Below are 16,157 nucleotides of genomic sequence, written 5' to 3' on the forward strand. Positions count from 1 at the left end.
GTACGGAAACATCTTTGCACAATTTTATTGAAAAAATTGTACGTTACTGATTTTGAATAAAAATTATTTCTGGAGTCCTGGCTTAGTTCACAACAAAATATGACTATAATTTTTTTAAATTTAATATGTGATTTTCTAAAAAAAAAATTAAATTCATTAGGCAATTGGACTTAATTTTTTTTTCAAACTTTGGAGTAGGCCATGAAACAAAAAAAAAATATATATAAAATTATTACTGTCACTGTTTCTGCATTTTATTATGCCAGTTTTTTTAATGTTCGGGTATTTATTTTCCAAATAATTATTATTAACGTTGCGATTAAAGTTGTCTGTATTTAGGTATTAATCTAAACATGTTGTTTTCTAAAAACTATTACACACTATACACATATTCATTTTTGCTACCGATTTTGCGATGGAAATGCGGACGCTACCCTAATAGGAGAATTCCAGATGCTCTCGCTTTTATTAGAACTTTGTCTCGTGTGGTAATAATGAAGAAAATAGAAATCGCCGAAATAATAATCTAAATAACCGTTTGATAATAATCCAAGTCTTAGTTTCCGCAAAGGAGCTCAGCTTCTTTTTTTTCATCAATCAATGCTTTATTATCATAAAATTTAAAATTTTGTTGACAAAGCTATTATTTAAATAAATCATACAAACAAAATATACACAAAGACAAAACAAAAAATACAAATATATAAAAATAAAAAATACAACAAAACATACAAAAAACTTAACAATTTTATAAATTGTTTAGGTCACATTTCCTTAAAATCTATAAAATATATATACATTCACTTGTATACAAAGTCGGCAAAAGGCAGTTGTTTACAAAAACATTATTAGCAAACTACTAATTTGTTTATATAATATACGAATATTATTTATGTACATTATCATAACAACATAAACAAATTTACCAGTGTTTAGGAAGCGCGTGCTTAAAATTACATAACATTAATTATTAAAAAATTAAAAAAAGTCGTTTACTGTGTCGTTCTTCATATATATAGGTCCAAATTACCATAATATCTATATTTGCCCATATCAAAATCCTTTCATTTTCAGTCAGATTCAGTCAAGATCCTTTCAAAATGCATTTTCGGTAAACATGTTGTTGGGTGTAATTAATGCTAATGTTTGTAGTCCACATTTCCTGGCTCCAAGATTGAACTCAAATTGTTTGTGGAGTTTATTAATAACGATCGGCAAGATTACCCAGATGATTTACCCATTAATTTATGGCGTGAGAGTTGGGTTCAAATGGATGAAGCTCCTCTGCATTTTGAATTAGGTGTGAGAAAGTGGCTAAATACAAATTATCTACAACGATGGATTGGCCGGCTACGGAGAAACGACTTACATAATGAACTTCTTAATTCTGTTGGACCAGTGGCGTGGTCACTGAATCTTAATCCACTAGACTAATATGTATGGGGTATTATTAAAGATTACACAAATCTTGAATTTACAAGGGAAGATTTAATTTTAAGGACTCAGCATACCTGCAAAGAGATGCGGTAAAACTTTCCTGAATCAGCTTCAACATATGTTGATGTTGTATGACATCATACATACGTTAGATGTTAAAAATATATAAGTGGGTGGACTTCATTTGGAACAATATTTGTAATTTTATGCTTAATATTCTTTCTGCAATTATTATCTTATTATTCTTTCATTTTGTTATTGTTATTAAAAGTCATTAGTTTTAATAAATTTGTAAATATTGGTTTTATTTTAAATATTTTTTTGGAATCTACTTTAATTTTTTTTGGGGCAAACAACAAATAATTGTGATACTAGAAAAACCAGTGGCACACCATTCTTTTTTTTCTAAAGTAGTTTTAAAAATATTATATATCAAATTTAAATATTTTGATTAAAACTTTGACACCCTATATCTTTGTAATAAAAACATTTTTCGAATATAGTTTATATTACAAACTGATATTATTTTGAGGTTTTCTATCTGCTATTGTTTCCGTTTTCAAAACTGAATCACCCTGTATATAAATTTTTAATCTTCATGAAATTTGTAATCTGGGATAAATATTTTTAATTAATATCTCTTAACCATAGACTGTATACCTATTTTCTTCCAAGCAAATACGGGAGATTGCCCATCAATTCTAGTATCTTATCTATCTATCTTAGATCACCCGGTATATCCATAGTTCGGAGATATTAAAAAATTAACAAAATATAAGGTGTGTAAACATTCTACTAGAACACATAACTATAATATCAAAAAGTTTGTTTTTCATTAGGTTTGGTTGGAAATGATTTTGGTCTTTTGAAAATTATCTTCAAGATGTAGTTTTGAGTAATCATCAATGGTCCTAAATACCTTTTTATTAAATATTTCTATTTCTTTTCAAAATATATTTTTCTTAATTTAAAGGAACTAATTTTTCTCTGTAAGTAAAATGCTACTACCACTTAAAATGATTATCAACTAGGATACTAAAGTATTTTAAGCATTTGGTCTTACAAAAATATTGCTTAAGGATATTGAGTTAAAATCTGGTCAATTTGCCCTTATGGGCAAAAAGGCCAATATATTGAGATATTTAATATTTAGAGATTAATTATAGCTTTAATTATAGCAACCTGCCCTGAAACCAATTTATTTTCTAAAAAATAAGTTCTTCATATTAAGGAAATTGGTCAATGTATCACTGAATTTTGAATGTAGGTGTTACATGCGACACTTTAAAAGTGCAGGTACTATCCCTGTTTTATATATAAGATTAATAATATGTACAACAGTATTGTCAAAGTTTACAGAATAGAATACTATTCTATCTATAGTCTGTCAAGCTTGCACCGTTGATTGAATATTTGGGAAGATACGCAACCTTATGGGCTAAAACGTGACCGCAAATATGCGTGAAAAATAGATGGCGATTCTCTCCAGTATGCGCGAAAATAATTTCGTCCGTCGCTTCTCATTAGTAATCGGCCGATCATCCGAGTCGTGTGGGAGAGTTTTTGCACAGGTTCGTGTTTGCCGTATTGCAATTTCGTAGTTGTTAAAAATTTTTCTTGGATATCATAATCACAAATAGATAGATATATGTAAATGTGTTTAGTTTGTGAGACGATGGCTTCTTTAGGCAAAATTAATCAGTGTGCGTATATTAATTAAGACTTTGATTTATAACAACCTAATATGGGAATCTCAAAATCTTATTAGAAAATCTTTAAAAAAATCTAATTATAAACCTCACAGAAAATTATCTATTTTATCTACAAAAATCAATCCGAACTCTTAAAAATACTGTCTCTTCATGTCTATGAGAGCCATTTTCTCTTTTTCTTTTTTTTACTTTAAGAAAATTTTAAATCAATATATTATGTTTATGGTCTTTAGTGTTTTAAGTATTTTCAATAATTGTTTTCATGATGAAATTCATTCATGAAAAAGATAAAAATAAAGCCTAAAAAGCCTTTAAAGTTATTGAGAAACTGGTTATAGTACGAATGGTAGCTTTCCTAATTAAAAAAAATAACATATTAAATGAATGTCGAGTAATGTTTTCATTCCTGGAGAGATTATATTTGAGCTTGAAGAAGGTCACTTTGCTGCAGCGGTATTCTGCGACTTCTCTAAACACTTTGACTGTGTCAACCATGGAATATTGCTCGGTAAGCTTTCTAGATATTGGTTTAGGGGAGTTGCTCTAGAATGGTTAAAATTTTGTTTTGTTAGACAGAAAAAAGTTTGTTTGGCCAAATGGCAGTTTGTCTGAACTTTGTGTAGTAAGCAGGGTTCGTTTCTCGGTCCTATTTTATTTCTATTGTATATAAATGACCTGGGGTCTCTCCAGATAAGAGGATTCTTCACTATTTTTGCAGATGACACCACTATCTTATAGACAATAATAAAAGCACATTAACCTAGAACAATTTCTAAAGATTTATTAATGATTAAACAGTGGTTTGATGCTAATTTGATGTCTTTAAACATAGATAAGACTAAATTGTTAAGTTTTTATGCTCAGAGCAGTTCATGATTCACAACAAAGAATTGGAAGTGAATAATTTTAACAGATTTCTTGGAATTGTTATCGATCATAAACCTAAGTTTTATGGAGATATGTCAGGAGGCAAAAACTGGCTAGACGATGTTATGCTGTTAGAATGGTTTTAAATGAACTGAGATTGATATTTTTTTTGTCGAAAGTTGGAACTTACTTTCATACAAAAATACCTACAGTATGGAATAACATTTTGGAGTTGCATTAGTAAACGGCTTTTTGACTCGATGTTTGTTTTTAAAAAACAAGCCATTAAATATATGTGTCATAAATCTCCACAGGACATGCAGACCCCTATTTAAAGATACTTTCCTTGTGTTGCTTGTTTATTGTTGAGTCTGCTTGACTAATATACAAAAAATATAAATTGTATTTTCAAAATAATGGCTCCTTAAAACATTATAATATCAGAAAAAAATACAATATTCCAATGCCCATCCCGAAAAGTGAACTAAGAATTCTCTTATTTACTTGAGCATAAAAATTTTTAATCATTTTCCAAATGTCATAAAAGTCTCCTCGCTTTAAAAAGTCCTTAACGAAACTTCTTAAAAGCAAATATTTTTATAGCATTAGAATTTTTTGAAGATAGTTAGGAATAGGCCAATAAATAGTATATAATTAGTTTTTAGTAAAGATGTAAAGGTTAGAATTTGTGATGTTACTCTAAAAAAATTTTAAGTCGTCTTGCTTTGAAATTGAAAATACATTTTGTGTTTATACTAGTATGTTGAACCCACTATTGTGTATTGTTTTTGAATTATGTGTTAGTAATATGTCGATTAATGTGCCTATTTTATATCATAAAAGTACCATGTCAACAAGTAGGTACCATGTATTTATGAATAAAGTATGTTTTGAATTTTTTGAAATTCGAAATTGTATTTAAAAGAGAGAGAGGTATATAATATTTAATAGGGATGATTCCAACTACTAGCTAGAAATTACCTCGTTGATAAAGTAATTAAAAGGGTTATTCAAAACTGCAAGTGGCCAACATGGCGTCGACAAGAAGAAAAAAAGTTGATTATGACTCTCTAAAGAAGGAACGTCGTATTTAAAAGTTAAAGATGTTAACTTGTAAATGAGAGAAAGTGTTTACAACAATGTATAAATGATTTTATTTTATATTTTCAAATAACGCCAGAAAAAAATAAAAAAACCATTTTGCCAAATTTCACCTTTTTCCTGAATATTAGGAAGTATTTGGCATTTTTCCAATTTTTAGATTGCATTTATTCAATCCTGTATAATCGCAGACATCCTGTATAATCGCGATGAGACCCTTCATACTGTTAAACAAAATATTTGTTTTTTTTCTTATTAACTTTTTCTAGTTTTAAGAATTAGTAATTAAGTGTTTGCCTGTATTGCAAATTAAAATGTGGCCTATTTTCTATATTTTATAGTGTTGTTACACCCTTATTCAAAACCTTTTAAATTTTGCGATTTTATTTTTATATTAATTTCAGTTAAAGGTATCTATTTTTCAATATTTTTGTCCAAAAAAAGTGTACTTCACAGATCTCACTACCCTACACAGTTTTTGAGATATTGGCTGGTTTCACAAACCCGTATTGTCAAAAATCACATTACGGGCTACTTTTTGCAATAAATTATTCACTCTAAAAAACTATAGTATCGTATATAGATATTAAATCTTTAATTATTTAATTTACTCTTTATATTTACGTGAAACCTACCTATATCATCACCTTTATTTAATATTTTTGTTAATTTTCTAATTAATAAATAAAAGCTTATTGAATTTTTCTTTTGTTTTTATTTATTTATTTTTGTCTCAAAAAAGGATTTTGGTAAGTAATTTATTATTTGTTAATAAAATTTAAGTTGTAAGAGATAGCACCTTCCAATACATTACTTGACCACCACATTTATCTAGTTATTTATGCGAGATCACAGCGCATTTAAATATCGACAATAACAAAATAAATAAAAGCGCTGTTATCATCATCGCCCTTGTCTTAAAAAAATAACAAAACGGCCGGGCGCCCAAAGATTCCCGCGTCGTTAAACTGCAAATGGTCAATATAGCGCCGACAAAGAAAAACAAAGTTGATGATGGCTCTTTAAAGACAGAACGTCGTATTTTAAATTTAAAGGTGTCATCGTATGGGCGAGAAAAAGTGGTCACAATAATTTATTCATTTAATAAATACTTTTGTCATATATTTTGAAATAACGCCAGAAAAAAAATAAAATGATTTTGCCAAATTTCAGTTTTTTGCAAAATTTAGGAAGTATTTAGATTTTATTATAAAAGGACACTATATTGCTCAACTTTCCTCTAATTGACCACCTCTATTGACGTCCTGTATAACCGTGATGCGGGGTCTTTAAACAAAATGTTTTTTTTTGTTACTAGGTATCTTTTTATAGTTTTAAGTATAGTTGTAACAACTGGTAATTGAGAATTTTCCTGTGTCGCTTAAAACTTAAAATGTGGCCTATTTTCTATTTCTATTAACATCCTCACTCACAACCCCTTACTTTACAGATCTCACTAGGCTGCACAATTTTTCAGATATTGAATCACATGACAAAATGGGTTACTTTTTACAAAAAATTATTGATCAAGAAGTTATATTACCATCGGTATTAAGTCTTATGAATTATTCTTTATAATATTTACGTCAAACCTACTTATATCTTAAAATTTGTTCCACATATTTTTTGTATATTAGTTTTTAGTTAATTAAGTGCAACGGGCTTTTTATTTAAAAACTTGACCCTCTTGAACACAAAATGAAGGAAACATAATGTTTGTTGGAATTATAACTTGTATTAAACTTTTTTGGTAATTTTGTAAAAATAGCTTTTTATATATATTTTTGTATTAATTTTTGTCTCAAAAACATATTTTGGTAAGTAATTATTTGTTTATAAAATTTAACTTTTAAGAAATTTCAATATGCCTCCACCCTTAAGTATATCACTTATCACTTGACCACTACATAAATGACACTGTGTTGTATGTTCAAAAAAAATAATAAAAACATAGTTGGCAGCATCATCCCATAACTTAAAAAAATATCCAACACGGCCGCGTAACCGGAGATTCCATCGTCGTTGAAAACCTGACTCAAAGAAGCCAAAAGCCAGGTCCACGCAGCTAAGATAAATCGTTCCTAGATTTGACGCTTTGCGGCAGCACCACACGGTGCACGAAACTGAACGGCAATCCGATAGTCGACCGGGTACACTTTTTAACACAGGATTGCGTATCTTCCCAAATATTCAATCAACGCTTGCACATTCCATTGTTGGTAGATAAGTAAACACAACAATATGAGAATAGATCTATTAAATATAGTCTCTCTAGCTTCAAGAATAAAATAAAACATCTGTGATAATCACCATTTAGGAATATTTGTTTGCTGATGTTTTTCTTATATTCTCATCTTTTTGTTAATTGATAAATAACATTTCTAATGTAGAATTATCACATAAATTTATTAAATCAAATGTTTTACCATTAGATCTAAATAATCAGTTTTTAAATAACAATTTAAAGAAAACTAATTTAGGTACACAAAATTACATTTTATTAAATATTGTAGGCTATCCATTAATTATAAAACACTAAATAAAAACATCCCTGAGTAGTTGTAAAATGACTTGTCCATCAATAAAATTGATTTTACTTGATAGATTATACATTTTACTTAATCAGCAGTTTTTTTGTTTATTAACAATGCCTAAGCAAAGAGTAATAGGATACATTTCTTCCCTCCTAGTGGGATATAATTATGGTATATCCCACACAGAGCTTGAAGGCTTCTTCTCTCATGTAATGGGAATATGGAAGAACACGAATCTTCTATGTAATGGTTTGTAGTTTTTAATTTTTATATTTAGTCAGAGCCTTTTTGTATTTTAATGAAATAAGTATTCAGTTATCTATTATCAAAGGAGCAGGTTTTTTACAGTTACTCACAATTCTGTGAAGTGCATAAATGAGAAATAAATGAAAATTTATTTTTTTTCCAAGAATTAAATATTTTACTATATATTAAATATTATGCCAGCAAGTGTGATAAATAAATTTTAAAATTTAGTCCTGTAAAATACAAAGAGATTGTAATAAATTTTTGATCTTGCTGTTAATGGAGATTTTTAATGGACAAAAGAGTGACTTTTCTTATGACTAAATTAGAAACAATAGTACTATGTGAAAAATGCTTTTGGTACTAATACAAATTGGACCTAAGCAGTTAACTGTCCTATTGGATATCTGGGTTAGCTCTTTTAATAATTATTGTATCCATGAGATTTAGTAGTAATCCATGAATCAGACAGTGTAAGCAAAGAATTAGGTTTTAGCATATCATTGTTTTAAGGGAAAATTTAAAATTATACATTCAAAACTTACATTTGTCTCATTATTTAATTCTCTAATAATATACTAACTATAAATTAGACAAATACTACAAAACAGGGAGTCAGAACTAATATTCAGATTAGCAACACTCAAAAAAGAAATTGTTTGTTTGCCATTGGAAATATAAAAAATAATTTCAGTCACATGGCTTGCTTCTGTAGTAAAAAACAAATTGTAAGAGGAAAGCTTGCATAGCTCCATACAGATGCTGTTAGCAAGTTGATATTTTACTAAGGCAAAATAAACACTTTTTGCTGTTCGAATTAATTCGGTACTTTAGAGTAATAAAGGTTAGAACATACCCTAACATTGTTTTTTGTCCTATTCTGCTTTCCACCCATTTTTCCAAATTATTAAAATCCGGGGATTCAGGATTAGCCTGACAAAATAAAAACAAATATATGAACTGCAAAATAAAAATAAGATAATGTACAGTTCAGGTTAGCCAACACAACAGGTGACCTGCGTCAAGTGTCAACGTCAATACTTCATAATATTAGAGCTGCTATCAAAAGAATAAGAATATCTTCGGCATTGCCAAGTCTATAACATATACTTATTTAAAAATCAATAAAAGTTTAATGAAGAAATTCCTATATCAATAAATAAATACCACTACAAACCTTTTTACATACCCCTGTGGACTCATTAATTTTTATAAAAATGTGACTGTTCCTGGCTCATTTTTATTTTTTTCAAAAGATGTGTACTTGCCTTGAAAAAAAATTTTATTCTGAGGTCTTTAGGCGGGAATTATTTTTATTACTCCACGCAAGTTTGGTTTTTGGCAATCAAGGGTAATGCTATTTATAATTTCTTTAAGGAATCATACTGCATATACAGTGCGGCTCTTAATTGTCCCCTCCCCCTCCTTATCCTTTAAATGCGTTTATTAAAATTTGAAATTTGGCACACGTTGAGCAACCTAAATACTACTTTTTGGTCCCTAGCTCATTTTGCAAAACTTCAAAATAGCGGCGGGATGCCATTTTGAAAAATTAAATTAAATCGAAAGGGGGATTATGCGATACACCATGTTAAAGCTCCCTGAAAACTGAAGAATTTATGGTCCTAGAATATTAAGTCATTACTTCTACCTACAGGAAAATGGCAGCCTTTCAAAATCTTATTTTTCACATGTTTATTTATTTTTATTTTCTTTACTACAACTATTCAAGTGTAATTTGTTTGTATGTGTGTTGTTGCTTGTAGAGTTTGTATTTCTTGTCAATGTCAACGTCACATTATTATCATATAAGTTACTGTTAAATGTATTTTTTTTTGAATAGTAATATTCATTAACAAAATATCCATTATTGGAGCCACGTAAATCCCCACGTATTTTGTAAAACATACACACAATACCCAGAAAAAATAAATGTGTGGGCTAGCATATTAGGGAAGCACATTATTGGGCCTCTCTGTTTAGATCAAAATTTGACAGCGGTCCTTTACTTGTTGGAAATGTTGGAAAATGCAGGAGAACTACTGATCCTTGAGATTATTAAAGCCAATCCTCAAGAATTTGAGTTGGAAATAGTTTTTCAACAACACTACCTTACTTATGCAGAAATGAGAATATTTGACTTATACTTACCCGAATCGGTGAATTGGTCGTCGAGAGCCTATCGAGTGGCCAGCCAGGTTGCTTCATCTTACACCTCTGGACTTTTTTTTATAAGGCTATTTCAAACAAAAAGTCAACGTCACTCAGCCAGAATCTATCTTCGATCTACGTCAAAGAATAATTGATGCCTTAGTAATTGATGTCGGAATATTGATGTTGCGACCTTTCAGAATGTTTGTGAAGAGTTCTCCAACAGATTATTTTACTGTCTTGAAGTTAAGGCTGCACATTTTCAACATCTTTTTTAGTAAAATAGTTATATTTCTGTAAGAAAACTTGGACGGATTGACCGTTTATGATGATTATGATTAATTTATAATTTTCACTAATATTTGATAGACTTAGTGTGAGCAATTGGTGGTATCGTTATTATAAGTTTTCGCGAAAGGCTTATAGGTAAATTTATTACTACTTTCGAACATTCCGATTAGTTATCTTTAAGTAATAGTTATCTATGTCTTCTTTTGTTATTCTTGAAAATGCTATGCATTATGGTGGGCGGTTTATGTTTTGGGTTGGCCATTTTCATATAGGGATTTAATAAATTATTATTTATGCCATTACTCTTGTTGAATATATTCGCAACTATAATTATCGTACGTCAAAATTTTAACAAATCTATATCGTATAATACTAGTGGCTGATGCGCAAAGATGTGAATAACCAAGTACCACTCGCAAAGTACAATTCGACTGGTAAATATCGGAAAGATTTATACTTTTCCAATCGACACGAGCGATTTTTTGACGGTCAACTGCGAGTCCTTTTGTACTTAAACCAAAGAAAGTGGGCAATGCGTTGCAGGGGATCAAAACATTCATCTTAGGTAAGCCCTTTGTTTTTGGGAATTTTTGGCAAGCAACTTCTGTTAATTTATTATTGATTAATAATTTAATTAATCATAATTATCTGAAACAGCAAAAACTACGAAACCTTCTCAAGTAATGATACAACTATAGTTGTTGTTAAACACAATTGCAAGTATCACTGATTACTTTCAGGTTGCAGGTGAGGGTGATGGAGACACAATCGATCGTCGCTGATTGGTTTGCTGCTAATCACAAGTGTGAATGCATCAAAAAACTAAAAACGTTACTTTTTAACTAGTAATATAGATTTGAATTTTCCTAATGAACCAGTAACATTCTTGGGTGTGAAACTAGATTTAAAACTTTTAGTTTAGTAAATGGACATGTAGACTAAATATGATAAAAAAAAATTTCTGGAGTTTCTCTCTCTGTAGTTTAACTGTACATATTTCGCCAGTTGCTGTAACATCTGTATATTTCGCGTGTGTCCTCTTAAAGATTTCTTATGGAATTCTGATATGGGCCACACTGCTGACCGCGTTTTTTTTAAATTTTTTCTTCTGACCTGTGTAAGACTTTTATCATGGCACCAATAAATTTGTTTGTTTATAGTGTAATGAGCATTAATTTATGTTGATGCCTGTGCCAATTCAGTTTTTCCATTATGTCTTATAACTCATTTGTAACTCATTTTGCAGCTGAACATATTTTTGAATCCAAGAGCTTTATTTTCAATGCATTTTATTTTGTTTAAATTTTCCTAACTTTATAACATATCAATAATATTCATAATTTTAAGATAAGTATTACAAGTGACAAAAGTATAAGTATTAGTATAAGTATAAGTATAAGTATTACAGTTGATAAAAAAACACTTTAAACCAGGAAAATGATATGAGAATTCCAGCTTCGTACAGTATAAAATGAACGTTTGTCAAAATCAAAGAAAATCATCGACGCTATTTATAAGTCATCAAAAACCATCGGATTTTTATAAGGAAAGTCGATTAATAGGCTGATATAGCTGACTCTAACATAAGCTTAGTTTCATAGTTTGAATATACTCGAACCCATTTTTATATAATTCCTGCCAATAATGTTAACGCATTGATAATTTTAAGTATAGAGTTTTTAGTTCTTATATTAATTATATTAGGAGTCTATGAACATCCATCAACTGAATAAGAAACTAACACGATGTTAATAAACACGTTATACTTGTAACGAATAATAATATATATGTTATTAAGCTTGTAATTTTTGACTGCTGCAAGATAAAAAGAAATTAATGTATACATAAATGATTAAGGCAATCTAATATTTTGTCATGGTCTTAATATTCTATATATAATTTTCCATATTTCGCAATTGTAGATTGTGGAAGAATGCAACCTAAAAAACCCAATCTTCAGTTAGCGACTTTCGTTGCTACATTGTAACGTTTTCAGGCCTCTGGAAAATAGTTTTTTTCATAAATAATAATAATATATTTAGATATTAAAAGACCCAACTAATGAATTATCAAATTAACAAGCAAGTTCTTCCAAAGAATAAGACGCCTTTTAAAAATAAATTATAATAGCAAAAACTTTGTTAACGCCATAAATGTATATGACATAACTGCTGCTGTCTATTCTTTTAATAATATAGGATGGACTTAGACCGACACCAAGGTCATCAGGTACGAAACTGGTTTACCTTGAGGCAGCTTTTCCCTGAAACTAAAGGATTTTTAGTTTCAGGGAAGTTCGGATGTGAAAGATCGGAGTGTATCCAGCATATTATAAGAGGTTGTCAAATATTTGCAGCAACATAATCTAAAAAGCAAAACGATCTAGTAGCGATAATACTTCAATATCAAGCCTTAGCAGAAGCATGAAAGCCCTTTTACAAATTAATGCAAAAATCAGCACTATTCTCTACATCATGCATCGTCTGAAAGTTCATCGGAAACTCCGATGCATTTTTACAACATCTACTCTATATGTGATTTGCTTTGCTTTATGTTTATGGTTAGTTAAGTTTGTTGGATATAGGTAAAAAAAAACATTTCGATCATTTACGTGAGAATGATCGAAACGTTTTTTTCATCCTCGATAATAATATTTGTAAAATAATTATAAGTAAAAGGAATTATACGATTTTTGTGGTCTACGGTCTTAATTTTTTTTTAATAATGTACCTTGGGAGATTAATTCCATCCAATTAGTTTCCGAAAATAATAATAACCATCTATTTATTTGTTTTAAAAAAATATAAAAGGTAATCTTATCATAAATAATTCACCTATAAGACCTATAGAGAGAGTCAGGAAATATAAATTTATGGATCGCTGGATAACGGAAATGTTGGATCAGTCAATTGAAATAAGATCCCGAATAGAGATGTATAGCTAAAGTTTAATACCAATACCGATATCTTTTTTGAATGGGAGCTCTTCCTAACCTATCCTTGACTGAGAAACCCTGTGATATTGGTAACCTATTGCCTATTTAGAAAAAGTCCAAAAACTTAAACATTCAAATGAGTGTTAAGATTAGAATATGCACTATATTTTCCACATGCCTAACATATAGAAGTTAATTTTTAGTATTTATCTCTGGGTCAGAAAAACATGCGGCTATGTTAATAAGATTTCTGCATCCCAACCTTCAATTTTTGTTAGTAGTACTTAAATTTTATTTCTTAAAAAATTACAGTTTTATTGATCTATGTAAGGTGTTGAAAAAGAGCTGTTAAATAAATGCATGTTTAAATAAATATGTATTCGGGGTACTGAATCCACTAGGTGATAGGCGATAATTTTCCTTTAAGGGTAAATAGAGATGATTTCTTGATTGAAGTAGATGGCGGTACGGGTACTTTAAATTCGATACAATTTATTTACCTATTTTGTAATTTTTCATCAGTATTAGAAGTAAAAGCTTACAAATTTTTGTGTAAAATAAAAATTTGCACATGAAAAATAATAATTTTTATACTGATATTGACATAAGTTTGGCAACCTGGCAGGTAAATAAAAACAAACTTTTCAGTTCTGAATGTTGGCGGCAGTGTTGGGTTGGGAGTGTAGCTGTTTCCCGTCGAGTGTCGACAGCAGTGTCCAATTTTTGATTAAAAAAAATATTTACAATCTATAATTTTTTATAGTTGCAGATTTCTAAATTTGTTGTTAGTGAAGTCATATGGCTTGTTTAAATACCCTAAAACAAGAAATTCGGACTTTAGAACAGATATTTCCAAAACACCATGAACGATTTCAGATTATATCCGCCAGTGTAGACGAGTTGAGTTGTAGATTTATAGGGAAAGCTGGCAAAAAATACACCATTCACGCAAATATAACGGTAAGTATTCGTTGTTTTATTATCATTAATAGTCCTATAATGTTTGTTACTACTTTGGTATAGTTAAGATGCATGAAAATAGGAATTTAGAACAAAGGATTTTATGCCCCCATCTTGACATTTAACATATGTACTAAGAAATGAACAAACAGCTGAGGAGTACTGTTATGAAAATTTAGAAAGTAAAGTTTTTAGTTTCATTTAGATATTCTTGATTCATTGTTATATGTACTCCTTTTAAGAAATTTCTAATTAATTGAATTGTAAAATTACATATTTTCTTATAATATAGGGTTAAGAAGCCAGGCAAAACACCTAATATTATAGCCATTTTGTGACAAGGTCTCTGTGAATTTTTACCTGAACCTAAACACCCTATCTTTTTCCAAGTACTTAGGTTGAGTGAATAGAATGTCCTTGAGACATTGACCCCAAATAAAGGCTTTCATTTGAGGATTGCATTTTTTGAAATCCAAGGTTCTTTACCTGAGGTTTCTACATCTTCTTGTTAATGTGATTTCTTGTTAATTGGGTAATTCATATTTTTTTAGAGATATCTTAAAAATTAAGTTAATTTGTAATATCATCTATTATAGTAGGAAGGGAAAAAACATTACCAAATATTTAACAATAGACTTATATTTTTACTATATGTTTAAATTATTATTATCACTGTACACACATTGTTTTCAATTCTTATATTTACATGCAAATCTTTTTCTAGACTTTCAGCTTCTGAATTACACATAAAATACCTATTTAATAAAGTAATTTTTTTACCATGCTTAAATAACTTAATCAATATTTTAAAATATAAATACTTCAATTTGTAGCATTAGCTGTAGGTAAGTAATCGACAAATATAAGCATCAGATACAAAGAAGTTTTATCTAAGAAATGGTTTAGGAAAATATTGTTACCTGAAACAAATTATAAATGGTTTAAGTAATCATTGAAATAATTAACTTGTATTTTTTTAGCCATGGGTTTATTAGTCAATAATTAAAGAACATATTTTATTTCTACTCCAATGATTTACATTCATACTTATATTAGCTTTGTAGTTTTTTATTGACAATTCCTATACATTGTTATGATGTCAATGGAAATAAATGATTTGATATTACTTAGTTAAACACCATCTTGGCTTTGATGACTGCTTGGCATCTTTTCCCCAATGAAAATATTACATCTTCACAATCATTTACTGGGATTTTATTCTAGTCTTCCTGCAAAGCCATAGAAAATCCCATTCATACAATTGACAATATATATTTATATACATATAATGGCAGACGATCTTGAATTTCAAGGGACTGGTAATTTACTTAGGCTGACTAAGAGTTCGAGTTAAAGAATATCAATATGAGATCAGGACTAATCACCTTAAAAAAGCTCTATTTGAAAAAGAAATGCAAAAACTTACTTAAAGACCAAATTGAATAATTTTGCATTTGGGAAGAGAATTAAAGAAATTGACTTTTATGTTCTCATTCAGAGTAAAAGATGTTTCAATAATATCAAAAGCTTCTTAAATTTTTTTTGATGTTGTTTCCCTTTTTTTATCACTTTCATCTGAAATTTCTATAACTTTTTGTTATTCTTTTTTCAACTGTTTTGTTATTATTCTGGTTGGTTGTACTTGTAACCATTTCATTTATTCAGTTTATAGAGGCAATTAAACCACTTTAGAGATAATTCAGTTTGGCTAGTTTTTACATAAGAGGATTAAGAAAGGGAGTCCACCTTAATATTAAACAGCTGTTTACTATTGCCAACTGAGGAATTAAAAAAAAATATTGGTTGAACTGACTAGTTAGTTTATTAATTGATAAGTTGACTGGTTTAACAAATGAAAACAAAATAATTTGGCCAATAATTCACTTTTAACCTTAACACTGGTAAAATTTGTGTTGGTAGCAC

General features: G+C 29.2%; 2 protein-coding genes across 2 annotated transcripts in view; one reads left to right on the plus strand and one right to left on the minus strand.

The window, feature by feature from the left end:
- LOC126742887 (E3 ubiquitin-protein ligase listerin) overlaps positions 1-8,917 on the minus strand; it is a 51,515-nt gene extending 42,598 nt beyond the window's left edge. The window contains exon 1 of the mRNA XM_050449737.1: positions 8,754-8,917. Within this exon, the coding sequence (XP_050305694.1) occupies positions 8,754-8,792 (39 nt within the window). The 5' untranslated portion in view covers positions 8,793-8,917. The remainder of the gene's footprint in view (positions 1-8,753) is intronic.
- Positions 8,918-13,939: 5,022 nt separating this feature from the next.
- LOC126742925 (ubiquitin-conjugating enzyme E2 Q2) overlaps positions 13,940-16,157 on the plus strand; it is a 43,679-nt gene continuing 41,461 nt past the window's right edge. The window contains exon 1 of the mRNA XM_050449801.1: positions 13,940-14,234. Coding sequence (XP_050305758.1) covers positions 14,073-14,234 — 162 coding nt within the window. The 5' untranslated portion in view covers positions 13,940-14,072. The remainder of the gene's footprint in view (positions 14,235-16,157) is intronic.

The sequence above is a fragment of the Anthonomus grandis genome, chromosome 12 (assembly GCF_022605725.1).
Source record: "Anthonomus grandis grandis chromosome 12, icAntGran1.3, whole genome shotgun sequence".
Classification (NCBI taxonomy): Eukaryota; Metazoa; Arthropoda; class Insecta; order Coleoptera; family Curculionidae; genus Anthonomus; species Anthonomus grandis.